Genomic DNA, 12,677 nt, shown 5'->3' on the forward strand with positions numbered 1-12,677 from the left:
TTTTTATAGAAGATGGTCAACCAAATAGTAAAATTCCTGTATCTCGGGAACAGGGAGACATAGCAAGAAATTTAAAAAAAAGTTAAAGGGGTAAAAAACAAAACACAAAAAAACAGAATGTATGCATACCCTTACATCGCTGAGTCACAGGCTCCCGGACCCCCACAGGAACTCATGTTCCCCTGGCTTCCTCCTATGTCACGGATTGCCTGCTCAGCCAATCAGTGACTGCAGTGGTGTCTGGCCCCAGTAACTGACTGGCTGAGCGGGGCATCTATTATTTATGTTGTGCTGTTACAAAAGGGAGTAAAGGAGGATTCCAATGGGGGTCCAGAAGTGGGCACGGGGATGAGTACATACTTTATTATGGTACCAACACCACCACCCCCTGTCCTCACAGTATTTTTTGTTTTTGCCTGGAGTACCATTTGAATAAATCAGTAATATGTGCATACACATACACCTTCCTATGTAACATGGTGCTCAGCCTGATTGTGTTGGTGAGATGGATCCCCTGATAAAGACGGATACAGCTGTGGGGGTTTCCTTTGTCTTCTCCACTCCCCTTACCCCACAGCCTGCTGTTTAACCCTTTCCCTTAAACTCTTTCCCTCCTGGAGAACCATTTACCAGTATATAGTGTACAAGAACAGTATGGAGGAGATTTACTGAACCTTGTGCAGAGGGGTAGTGGTGCAGGCGCCCATTGCAACCAATCAGATTGCTTCTTTGATTTTTGAAAAGTCCTCAGAAAAATGGAAGCTGGCATCTACTTGGTTACTATGGGCACCTGCTCCTCTGCACCAGGCTTGATAATGCTCCCCTTATGTCTTACTACCCCACTGGTCTTACAGTATTACTGCCATATGTCTGAGTGACATATCAGAAGTTTTGGTTACTGGGGGTTCAGGTACTGAGCTCCCCACTGATTCATGAAGTGAAGCTGAGATCGTCTGTGTTTGCCTCTCCTCACAGAGTTAAAGGCCACAACATACAGACTCACGATAAGAGGCCCCTCACCTGGGTGAATTATAGTCGCTCAAGTCCTGGCATTGCCACAGGCCTGATGCCCTGGACTGACAGCTATCATTTGTGGTCATAAGACCCGTTGTCAGGCCTGATATTGTGGCCATAATAAGGATGCAAAAATGCAGCCATATTATGGTAGCCCTAAAGCGTACCTGTCATTGCACAGGAACATGTCAATAGTTTTGATCAGACACACAACAATCAGGAAAACAAGCAGGAACAAGCATGTGGTAGCACTCTTTACGCCCTCTGTCAATCATCTCCATCCTGTATCCCTATAGACTTATAATGGAGCGCCATGACAGAGACTGGTGCGAGGCAAGTCGTGAAATGTGTTCTCACGCATTTCTCCTGATCTGCTCTCTCTGACCCCCCTGACCCCAACCAATAAAACTTTCTGTTATGTCCATTGTGACAATGCCCATTAAAGGGGTATTCTCATCATCTAAACTTTTGTTAGGGCCCTATTACACGGAACGATAATTGGCCAAATTGACCCTATCCGGCTAATCGCTCTGTGTAATAAACAAAACGATCAGCTGATGACAACGATCATCAGCTGATCGTTGATATAGGTTTGGACCTATAATTGTCGGGCGCTGGCCGCGCATCGCTACGCGTAACAGCGGTGCGCGGCCGGCGGCTGACGATTTCCAAACTGTATACATTACCTATCCACGCTCCTGGACTCCTCTTGCAGTCTGCTTCTCTCTGGGTCCCACGCCCTGCAGCTCCCGAGTGGCCTATCTGAGCTGACAGGCCGCTCAGCCAAACACTGGCCGGGACCAGTGATTGGCTGAGCTGCCTGTCAGCTAAGACAGGCCGCTCTGGAGCTGCAGCGTTCAGGACCCGGTGAGAAGCAGACTGCAAGAAGAGTCTGGGAGCGTGGATAGGTAATGTATACAGTTTAACTAAGGGCTGCAAGGACATCGTTAACGATGTCCATGCGGCCCTTGGTAAACGATTATAGGGCCGCGTAATAGGCACAGTAAACGAGCGCCAATCTAGCAGATCGGCGCTCGTTTACAGTTATTATTGGGCCCCCATCAGCCCGTGTAATAGTACCCTTAGGTGATAGGGAATGCAAGCAGTTTTGCAAATGCATTTCATTAGCAATATTACTTTATTTTTAAGTTTGACCCCATCGTGTCCCTGTAGTGTTGATAGTGGTGGCCGGGCTGAGATGCCAGTTGGGTGGTCAGGACCTCAGGTAGCTGCAAGCATGGTTATACTCCCCTGTAGAGCCTCCCACACGTCTTGAGGGCTTGGATTGTCCCTGGAGACATGTGTAACCTCAGGAGACACAGCAAAACCGAGCTGAGCCAATCACAGCAGAAGAGACACAGCACCCAGACCTCCACTGATCAAAACTTCTAATATGTCACTTTGACATGTCAAAAGTTTTTTGCAATGATAGAGATACTTTAGGTATTCATAAAAATGAACAAATTAAATTAAAGAGGTTATCTTGGTTTATAACATTGATAGAATAGGTAATCAATGTCTGATTGGCAAGGTGCCAACACCTGGCACCCCCACAGATTAGCTGTTTGGGAAAGCCCGTACACAGTTAACGGTGCCAGAAGCCCTGTGTAATCTAATGTGTAGCAGTGGTACACATTACCGCAGCTCACCTCCTGTTAATTTCAATAGGAGCTGAGCTTATGGGCGATCAATGTTATAAACCTGGAAAACACCTTTAAGAGAGATATGGCCACTTTAGATCCCTTTTTTCTCCTCCAGCAGTGAAGGTGTTAATAATATATGGATCTGATTAACACAATGAGTGCATGTAATTTCTTGATCACGGTAACTAATATGCTGCTTGCTGAGAAGTACTAATTATGTTATTCTTTGCTAACAGTAATTGTTATGCTCTAGTCCTACCAAGCAGTGAAACGAGACAGAACACAATTAGGGGTTTGTTCATGTCTGCGTTACAATTTCCATTGTGCTGCTTCGTCATAGAGGCAGAATAATGAAAATAATGGCGTTCTATGGCCGGACAGAAATCAGCAGTGTCCGATGAAACCCATTGCAACAGAGGTTCCTAAGCCTTTATTTGTACAAAAAAACCTTCCTTAAAAATTAAAAGACAATTTCAGCCTTTTCAGAAATAAAAGCTGATCTCATAGGGTTAGGGTCCCATTACACACACAGATAACTGACAGATTATTTTACAGATTTTTGAAGCCAAAGCCAGGAACAGATTATAAACAGAGAAGAGGTCATGAAGGAAAGACTGAGATTTCTCCTCTTTTCAAATCCATTCCTGGCTTTGGCCAAAAAATCTGTCAGATATCTGTGTGTGTAAAGGGACCCTTAGAGCCCTACACGGAGCGATAATCGGCAGATTTTTGTTCTGTGTAATAGAGACAATGATAACCTGATGACAGCGATTATTGGCTGATTGTGTCTTTAGGTCTGGACCTAAAATCATCGGGCGGCAACCGCATATCGCTATGTGTAATAGTGATGAAATGATTGAATAGACTGGAATACATTATCTCTCCACACTTAAACATTACCGCTTCTGCCCTCTGCTTTCACTCCAGGCACTGCAGCTGTAGCTGCAAAGCGATCTCTGAGCTGACAGGCCGCTCAGCCAATCACTGGCCGCAGCAGTCCTGGCAAGTGATTGGCTGAGTGGCCTGTCAGCTCAGACAGGCTGCTCTGAAGCTGCAGCTTCAGCGTTGGGAGTGAAAGCAGACGGCAGGAGAAGACTGGAAGTGTGGAGAGGTAATGTATGCTAGTTTAGGGCAAGGGCTGCACGGACATTGCTAATTATGTCAGTGCAGCCCTTGCTAAACGATCATTGAGCTATGTAATAGGCTCAGTAAACGAGCAGATTGGCACTCGTTTACATTATTGATGGGGTCACCATCGGCCTGTCTAATAGGACCCTTAGGCTCTGTTCACATCTGTGTCGGGGCTTCAGTTAGGAGTTTACTGCAGATTTAGTAAGACATTATGAACAAAATAGCATTATGAACACGCATCAAAATCGCACCAAACATGCAGCGAGAAGGCACATACATTGACTTTATAGCAATCAGTGCAAGAAACTTGCAGAATTAATACTCAGCGATACGGTACGTGTGAAGGCACCCTAAAGAATACTCAAGTGACACTTTAATTCACTGAAAGGGGTTTCCCCACCTAGAGGCTATGTTCCCACTTTGGAAACATAGCGGCAAAAGGTGGCTGCCGTTATATAGATGGCGGCAAATAATGATCATGTTCATTATTTGTAGCTGTCAATATAAACAGACAGCTGTTTTTCCCACTATGTTCCCAACGAGGGAACATAGCCATACACAGGGTAGGTAATAAAAGTTTGTTGGGGGACTCACTGCTAGGACCCTCATGAGCACTTGTCATGCCTTGTCACTATACTGACTGCAATACAATCTGCCTTGTGTGAATTCACCATAGGGTAATGGTGATGTGAGTCCTATGGGGTGCTATTCATTCACAGTGCCTTTTGTGGCCCAATGTTAAAAAATTACAAAATGTATTACAATAACACTAAATACATTCTGTGCATGCAGTTCATGTGCTCACATTTTATTTTGCACTCACACAATCAATTATGCACGCAAAAAAAACAGTTTGTTTTTTTTACAGAATATAGTTATATTTTGCAGTAAAGAATTTTATTTTTCTGCAGAAAATGTTTGTTTGTTTTTCTTACACAGAGGGGACACTTATGAACCTTGGGCCTGTGGCATTCGCCAGGGAGAAGGCACAGAATCACTCCGTCTCCCTGGCATATTCCCCACTCGCCTAATGGGTGGCACGCGGCAAGGCAGGGAGGAGGCATGGCCTCCTCCAGCACCTCATTTATCAAGATTTACGCCTGCTCGCAGGCATAAATCATGAAACAAATCTAGGTGCAGATTTGTTGCGCCTCTCAGTTAATCCAGCCTGGGGAAAGGAGGCGGGGCCTAATTAAAATTTTGAAAATTATTTACAATTTTTTTTTTTTTGCTTTGTTGTGTTTTTCTTCACTTTCATTGCATCCATGTGGGAAAGCAGACGTTTCTTCAAACACAGCATGTGCATTTTAGTACATGTGGGGCATCAAAAAATAAATGGGAGGGATGAGGCTAGGGTTTTTGGAAGCATTTGGGGTTTGTTTGTTTTTGTTAAAAAAAAAAATTGATTGTAGGTGTGAAGTAAGCCTTAAAGGGTACGTTCAGCCAGGTGTTAGGGTTTTACTTTATGCAACCTCAGAAAATCTAGATGAGACATTGCAGATTTTTTTTTAGTGTATTAATGTTTTTCTACATTAAAAGCAAGCTGGAAACCCAAAGGGATAATAAGTTTATAAGAAAACCTCTTTGTCAGTCATTTTCCAGAAAACCTGGTAACAGTTTATTCTCAGGAAAATTAAAATATGTTATAAAAATATATGATTGATCCAAGTGTATATTATTGCATTAATCCTTTCATACCTTCTTCCCCACCAAACGTGTAATGATCCCGCATGAGTCGCTCATCCCTGGCATTAGTAATTCTCACTTTTCTGCCTTGACTGTAATCACTACTGCAAATGTATTAATCCTGTAGAGCTTGTTCACATTACTGTTTTAGCATCTGATTTCATCTTGCATGCCTCTAAGAAAAAGAAGGAATGGATGTCATGGGTGCAGGGGAGAACAGAGACAACAGAGAGCAGTAAATCGGCCCCAAGGCTTCCCATGGTTGGAATAACCCTTTTATGTCTTAGGTTCACACCATGTTTGCTCTGTATGTTCAGCATATACAAGGATAGCGCTGTGTACTGTGTCAGTCCTATTGAGTTTAATGGTCTGATTGTAGACATCTAGTGACCAGGGTTGAGTGGACCCGTCAAACTGTTCGGGGCGTTATCCAAACCCGAACGCTTGACATTTAACTAAAAAGTTGGCTGCAGCCCTAGAGCTGCCAAGAAGACATGGATACAGACTATGGGGGAGATTTATCAAACATGGTGTAAAGTAAAACTGGCTCAGTTGCCCCCGGCAACCAATAAGATTCCACCTTTCATTTTCCAAAGAGTCTGTGAGGAATGAAAGGTGGAATCTGATTGGTTGCTAGGGGCAACTGAGCCTGTTTCACTTTACACCATGTTGGATAAATCTCCCCCTATGGCTGTATCCATGTTTTCCAGTGCTCCCTAGGGCTAAATCCAACTTCTGCATTCACGGGGAATCAAATACAGGTCCACTTAACACTACTAGTGACACATTTAGCCCATTTTCTGAACATATACATTTATTTTTCAGAACTGACAACCTGACAACGTAGCTGTCTGACCGCCACTGTCCATATGCTGTAGTATACATCGCATTCCTTTTTCACAGGCTGACGACATATATGCCAACCTACAGCGCACATGGGATATGAATCAGTAATTAAAAACAATGAGCTGCTGGGCCTCTTATGGTATGTTTACTCAGACAGATTTATCTGACAGATGATTGAAGCCAAAGCCAGAATCAGACAATAAACAGGGAACAGGTCATAAAGGAAAGACTGAGATTTCTCTTTTGAAATCCATTCCTGGCTTTGGCTTCAAAAATCTGTCAGAAAATGTGTCTGTGTAAACACACCATTAGGCTAGGACTACACAGCAATTTGCCAATCTCTGTGTTGCTCTGCGGGGATCATGGTTCATCACAATTAAGCATTTGAAATTGATCTTTTGCACCTGTCTAGTTCTGGTTGTGGCCACTACTGGGTCACAATTTGATCCCACTCACTAACCTTATCTGTGATGCAGTGTGACCCATTGTGGCCAAAATTGCCATATAGCCCTCACGGGCTGCCATATATCTCTTAAAGTGACTGTACCAGCAGGCCCAGGCTAAAGCACTGGAGGCGGGCCGACCCACCCCCAGTGGGAAGAAACCCCAGAGCCTCCATAACGTGACTCCATTACAGTCAATGGAACCCTATCATGGAGGGGCTGGGGTTTCCTCCCACTAAGGGTGGATCGGCCCGCCTCCAGTGCTTCAGCCTGGACCTGGTGGTACAGTCACTTTAAGGGCTAATGCACGCGTTCATAGAATACCGTCCGTACACGGGTGGTGTTCTGTGGAGTGGACCTTTGGAGTTCCCAGCATTATGATTGATTATGATGTCGGGAGCTCCGAGGTCTAGTCCGCAGAACACCACCCTTGTACGGATGGAATTCTATGGATGTGTGAATGACCCCTAACTGGACCTTGTGCCTTCATGCTTCTCCCCTTCCTGGAATCCATTCCCACTTTAACTTTAAAAAAAATGTCTGCATGTAAAAACAGCCACATAAAATGCTGATGTGAAAAAGTTCATATGGTTAAATCTGGGTGGGAGGGGGTTAATCCCTCACAGCTGTGTCTCTCTTGTACAGGGGGAAAGGATGCTGCAGATCAGAGAAGCCCTGAAGATTTTAGCTGAGAGAGTTTTAATATTGGAGACAATGATTGGAATTCATGGTGAGTAGGTGAAGATTTGGGGAACAGGAGGGAGGAAATGAAAGTAAAAATGGCAGAACATAGATCACATAGTAAGTTGCAGTTTGGGTAAATGCACATGTGGCAGAAATGCTGCAGACTTTTCATGTGGATTCGTTCACGGTAAATACTCAGTATATTTTTCACTCCAGAAATTTTTTATTACCAATCTGCAAACCTTCATCTGTATTGTATCAGTATTATTTGCTGATCCGCAAAAATGAAAAAGTGTGGTTAATAATAATCTAGTCACTATTTGCGGATATGATTTTTGGGGGTCGCATCCACCAAATTACAGATCGCATAGGATTCTATTGGTGTGTCTATGGAGTCCTCTCCTGTCCTTTTTTTTTGCGGTATGGATCACAGCCCTGTACACAACTATGAATGTGTGAATGGAGCCATTGAAATACATTAATCCTATTTTCTATCCACAATTGGCCTATCCTTATCAATAAGGTTCTCATGCAAGCACTGCAGCAACTTCAATGTTTACTTAGGCTCATAAGTGCAATCACCATAATATTAGTAAACACATCGGACCGAATTGCACTAGGCATTTAAAAAAAAAAAAAAAATAATAATAAATATATATGTATAAACGCCAAAATAGTTTTTTTGCCTCAAGAATGCTGCAGACATATATGATATGATAAAAAATGGAAGGTATAAAACACCAAATACAAAGGCCTATACTATTATATACTAAAGTATAAAACAAAAAAAAAACATAAAAAATGTCTGGCAGCTGTTTAGACGCTTGGCTGCAAGTGGATGAATCCACACCTGCTGGTAAACGAACATATGCAGGGGCGGATTAACTGCAAAGCTTTGGCCACTCCATTCCACTGTAACTATGGTAACACTAGCATGGTGCTTATAGTACAGGATAGATAATGTCATATTTATCATGTACCTGTAAAAATGTTTTACCCTAACAGAGGCGCCATTGTCTCTGCTCCATTCACCTGTGAATAAGGATAGGTTCACACTACGGAATCTGTGCGGATAAGTTCCAGCGGATTCCGTAGCTGGTACCTGTTCGTGGCGGCATGCATATCCGCCTGTGTCATACCAGGGCCGTTTCTAGCAGCGGGCAGGGCGGGCTATGGCACACTATGACACAGCTGAAGAGAAGCATCTCGGTAAGTCCTGCTTCCCTCTTCTATTACAGCTGGGCTGGGCCTTACACTGCCTTGCTATAAATCAGTAACCTGTGCAGGCAATGTAAGGGTTAAACCTTAATCTCTTTTCTGCAATAAATAAGTGTCTGATAAGGAGAAATTAAAGGAGCCAGAGAGGTAATATTCCCATTACAGGACCCATATCTCTATAGTAAGGACTCTTTGACTTGGCCCATTATGCAGTCATGTGCAGCCAGGCTGCTGTATCTGTAGTGCAGCCAGCTAAATACGTGACTATCGGCTGCATGTCCCCTGTATATACATGAAGATGTGCAACCAATAATAATTCATACAACCACCCAAAAGATCCAGTCAGCAAACAAGCGAGCGTTTGTTCGCCTGTTGGCTGATCGCTGGCCCTTTTATATGGTCATAGGGGAATGAACGTCTTTAGTAATACGCGTTAAAGCAACTCTGTATCGCCATGTAGCCACCACACAAACTGCCAGTACCACCAGTTCGGGGTCGGCCTTTCTCCCAGTGACAGTATTTTGGCGAAAAAGTAATTTTATTGCTGGAACGCAGCGGGATGTCAATATGGTGGGGCCTAAAGCATCAGTGCCCAGAGCCTGCAGCATCTCCCTCCCCATTGGGCATGGATGCTTTAGGCCCTACCATATTGACATCCCGCTGCGCTGCAGCAATAAAATTACTTCTGGTACATGTCGGTACAGATTTGCTTTAAGGGTAGCTTAACACATACTGTATCGCAGCTGATTTTCTGCTGCGGATCTGTAGCAGATTTGAGTAAATTAATGAACAGAGCATCAAATCTGCACCCTCAAATCTGCTGCGGATCCGCAGCAGAAAGTCCGCTGCGGTGCAGTATGTGTGAAGCTACCCTAAGGGTGCTACCGCCACTCCTATTGCACGGAGCAACGGCAGCAGATCATTGCCAGGTTGATCATTAGTGTTTTAGCCTGTTGAAAGAAAACGATTGTGCATGATGGCTGATCGTTGTCTTCTATTACATGTAATAGGGCCACAATCAGGGCCGTCTTAACAGCATTATGGGCCCCTGGGCAGAGGTGCGATTTGGCCCCCAGCCCCCCCTGGCCGCCACCATCAAAACCCCCCCATCTATGCAACCCCGCCCCTAGCCAGTACAATTACTTACAATAAAAAAATACAAATTATTGTTAACATAAACTTTAATTCACAAAACAGTCTCTCAGCAGCACAGCACACATAGCATACCCCAGCACACATAGCATACCCCAGCACACATAGCATACCCCAGCACACATAGCATACCCCAGCACACATAGCATACCCCAGCACACATAGCATACCCCAGCACAAATAACATACCCCAGCACACATAACATACCCCAGCACAAATACCCCATTACACATAGCATAGCACAGCACACATAGCATAGCACAGCACACATCCCCCATTACACATAGCATAGCACAGTACACATACCCCAGCACACATAGCATAGCACAGCACACATACCATGGCACAGCACACATACCCCAGCGCAAATACCCCAGCGCACATACCCCATTACACACAGCACAGCACACATACCCCATGACACACAGCACACATACCCCATGACACAGCACACATACCCCATGACACAGCACACATACCCCATTACACATAGCACAGCACACATACCCCATTACACATAGCACAGCACACATACCCCATTACACATAGCACAGCACACATACCCCATTACACATAGCACAGCACACATACCCCATTAACATAGCACAGCACACATACCCCATTAACATAGCACAGCACACATACCCCATTAACATAGCACAGCACACATACCCCATTAACATAGCACAGCACACATACCCCATTAACATAGCACAGCACACATACCCCATTAACATAGCACAGCACACATACCCCATTAACATAGCACAGCACACATACCCCATTAACATAGCACAGCACACATACCCCATTAACATAGCACAGCACACATACCCCATTACACATAGCACAGCACACATACCCCATTAACATAGCACAGCACACATACCCCATGACACACAGCACACATACCCCATTACACATAGCACAGCACACATACCCCATTACACATAGCACAGCACACATACCCCATTACACATAGCACAGCACACATACCCCATTACACATAGCACAGCACACATACCCCATTAACATAGCACAGCACACATACCCCATTAACATAGCACACATACCCCATTAACATAGCACACATACCCCATTAACATAGCACAGCACACATACCCCATGACACACAGCACACATACCCCATTAACATAGCACAGCACACATACCCCATGACACACAGCACACATACCCCATTACACATAGCACAGCACACATACCCCATTACACATAGCACAGCACACATACCCCATTACACATTACAGTAGAGTGCAGGCCACTCTACTGCCCGGGTGGGGGAGAGCAGACTCCAGCAGCTGTGCACGTGCACTGCACAGGCCCTGTGTGCCACTGGGGCAGGGGCCCCCTAGGATGCAAGGGCCCCTGGGCAGCCGCCTACCATGCCCAATGGGTAAGACGGCCCTGGCCACAATTCACTTGGCAGTGATCGATAGCTTCTCACACCAACACTTTTTTCAGATCTGCCCTGTTGCCAAAATGGCCTAGAAATTGCCCTGTGTCATACACACCATTCTATGGCGGGGACGATTCCGTGTTCCGCCGAAAGAATTGACACGTCAGTTCTTTCGGGAATGCGGAATCGGCCCGGCCATAGGATGGTGTCTATGGCATGGGCGGATAGGCGAACCGCTGCGAATGGGTACGAGCGACGGAATCCGTCGGAACTTATCCACGCGGATTCCGTAGTGTGAATCTAACCTTAGGAGGCAAAGCTTCCTGATCCATCTCCAGCTTGAGCCCCAGTGTAATGTAATTCTATCCTCTTGCCTCCACCCCAGACTGATCACCCTTCCCCCTCTTTTCACTGATTCTCCCCTCCCTTTAATGTGACATCATAGGTTGCCATTGATATTATGCAAATTCAGTGATAGTAGTAAAAGTCCTAATCTGACCAATGTCTAATGGTGCCACCTATATATAATTTATATGTAAGATTCATTAGTCTTCAGATGTGTCCTTTGTTCTGTGCATGACTTCATAAATAATTTAACCTCACAGATGTCTGCCATCCACATGCTTTGGAATCCTTTTTCTTTTAGCTAACTCAGAGAGGTAATTCTACAAATGAATTATCTATCCTTGCATAGTGTCAGGCATGTATTTTAGGCTAGGTTCACACTAGCGTTTTAACCTCTGCCTAATTCAGTTTCTCTTTTCCAGAGAAGCGGAACCTAGCGGATCTGTCATACTCCCCATTATTTTCAATGGGTTTTTATTGTGCTCCGTTTGTCATAGTTCTGCTCCGTTTTCATCAAATCCGTCAGTGTTCCGTCATTCTGGACAGATATAAAATTTGTGGCACAAATTTTTGATCCGATCAGAAAAACTGAACACGAACGGAAAGTACACTTCCGTTCCCCCCCCAATCATAGTCAATGAGGACGGATCTAAACGAATCAGTTTTCATCCTTTTTTTTGTTGTTTTTTTTACTGAGCATGAAAAAAAAAATAAACTGACATGCAAACGGTTGCTGACTGATGCAAACTGATTAACAAATCCAAAAATACAAACAGACTATTAAAAAAAAACTCAGTTGGTGCTTATTGGTACAATTAATGTGGACGGATCTGTTAGCAATTGAGGAAAAACGCTAGAGTGAACCCAGTGTTAGGCAATGTTCACACATAGTTTTTCCGTCAGTATTTTTTCAACCAAAACCAGGAGTGAAACTGACAGGGCAAAATTATAATTAAAAAAATCTGCAAAGTTTCTTTTTTTTTTTTCAACCCACTCCTGGTTTTGGTTAAAAAAAACTCTGACCAAAAGACTGATGGAAATACTATGTGTGAACATAGCCAATGTAAGATTCGCAAAGCATGTTCATGAGTCTGTTG

At 44.2% G+C, this 12,677-nt stretch overlaps 1 protein-coding gene across 4 annotated transcripts in view; it reads left to right on the forward strand.

Annotated features, from left to right (window-relative positions):
* EMID1 (EMI domain containing 1) overlaps positions 1–12,677 on the forward strand; it is a 70,221-nt gene that overhangs the window by 50,896 nt on the left and 6,648 nt on the right. For 2 of the 4 annotated variants that reach the window (XM_069961439.1, XM_069961440.1), the window contains exon 15: positions 7,409–7,493. The exons of the other annotated variants lie outside the window; for them this stretch is intronic. In XM_069961439.1, the coding sequence (XP_069817540.1) occupies positions 7,409–7,493 (85 nt within the window). The remainder of the gene's footprint in view (positions 1–7,408; positions 7,494–12,677) is intronic. 4 annotated transcript variants of the gene reach the window in all.

The sequence above is a fragment of the Dendropsophus ebraccatus genome, chromosome 3 (assembly GCF_027789765.1).
Source record: "Dendropsophus ebraccatus isolate aDenEbr1 chromosome 3, aDenEbr1.pat, whole genome shotgun sequence".
Lineage (NCBI taxonomy): Eukaryota > Metazoa > Chordata > Amphibia > Anura > Hylidae > Dendropsophus > Dendropsophus ebraccatus.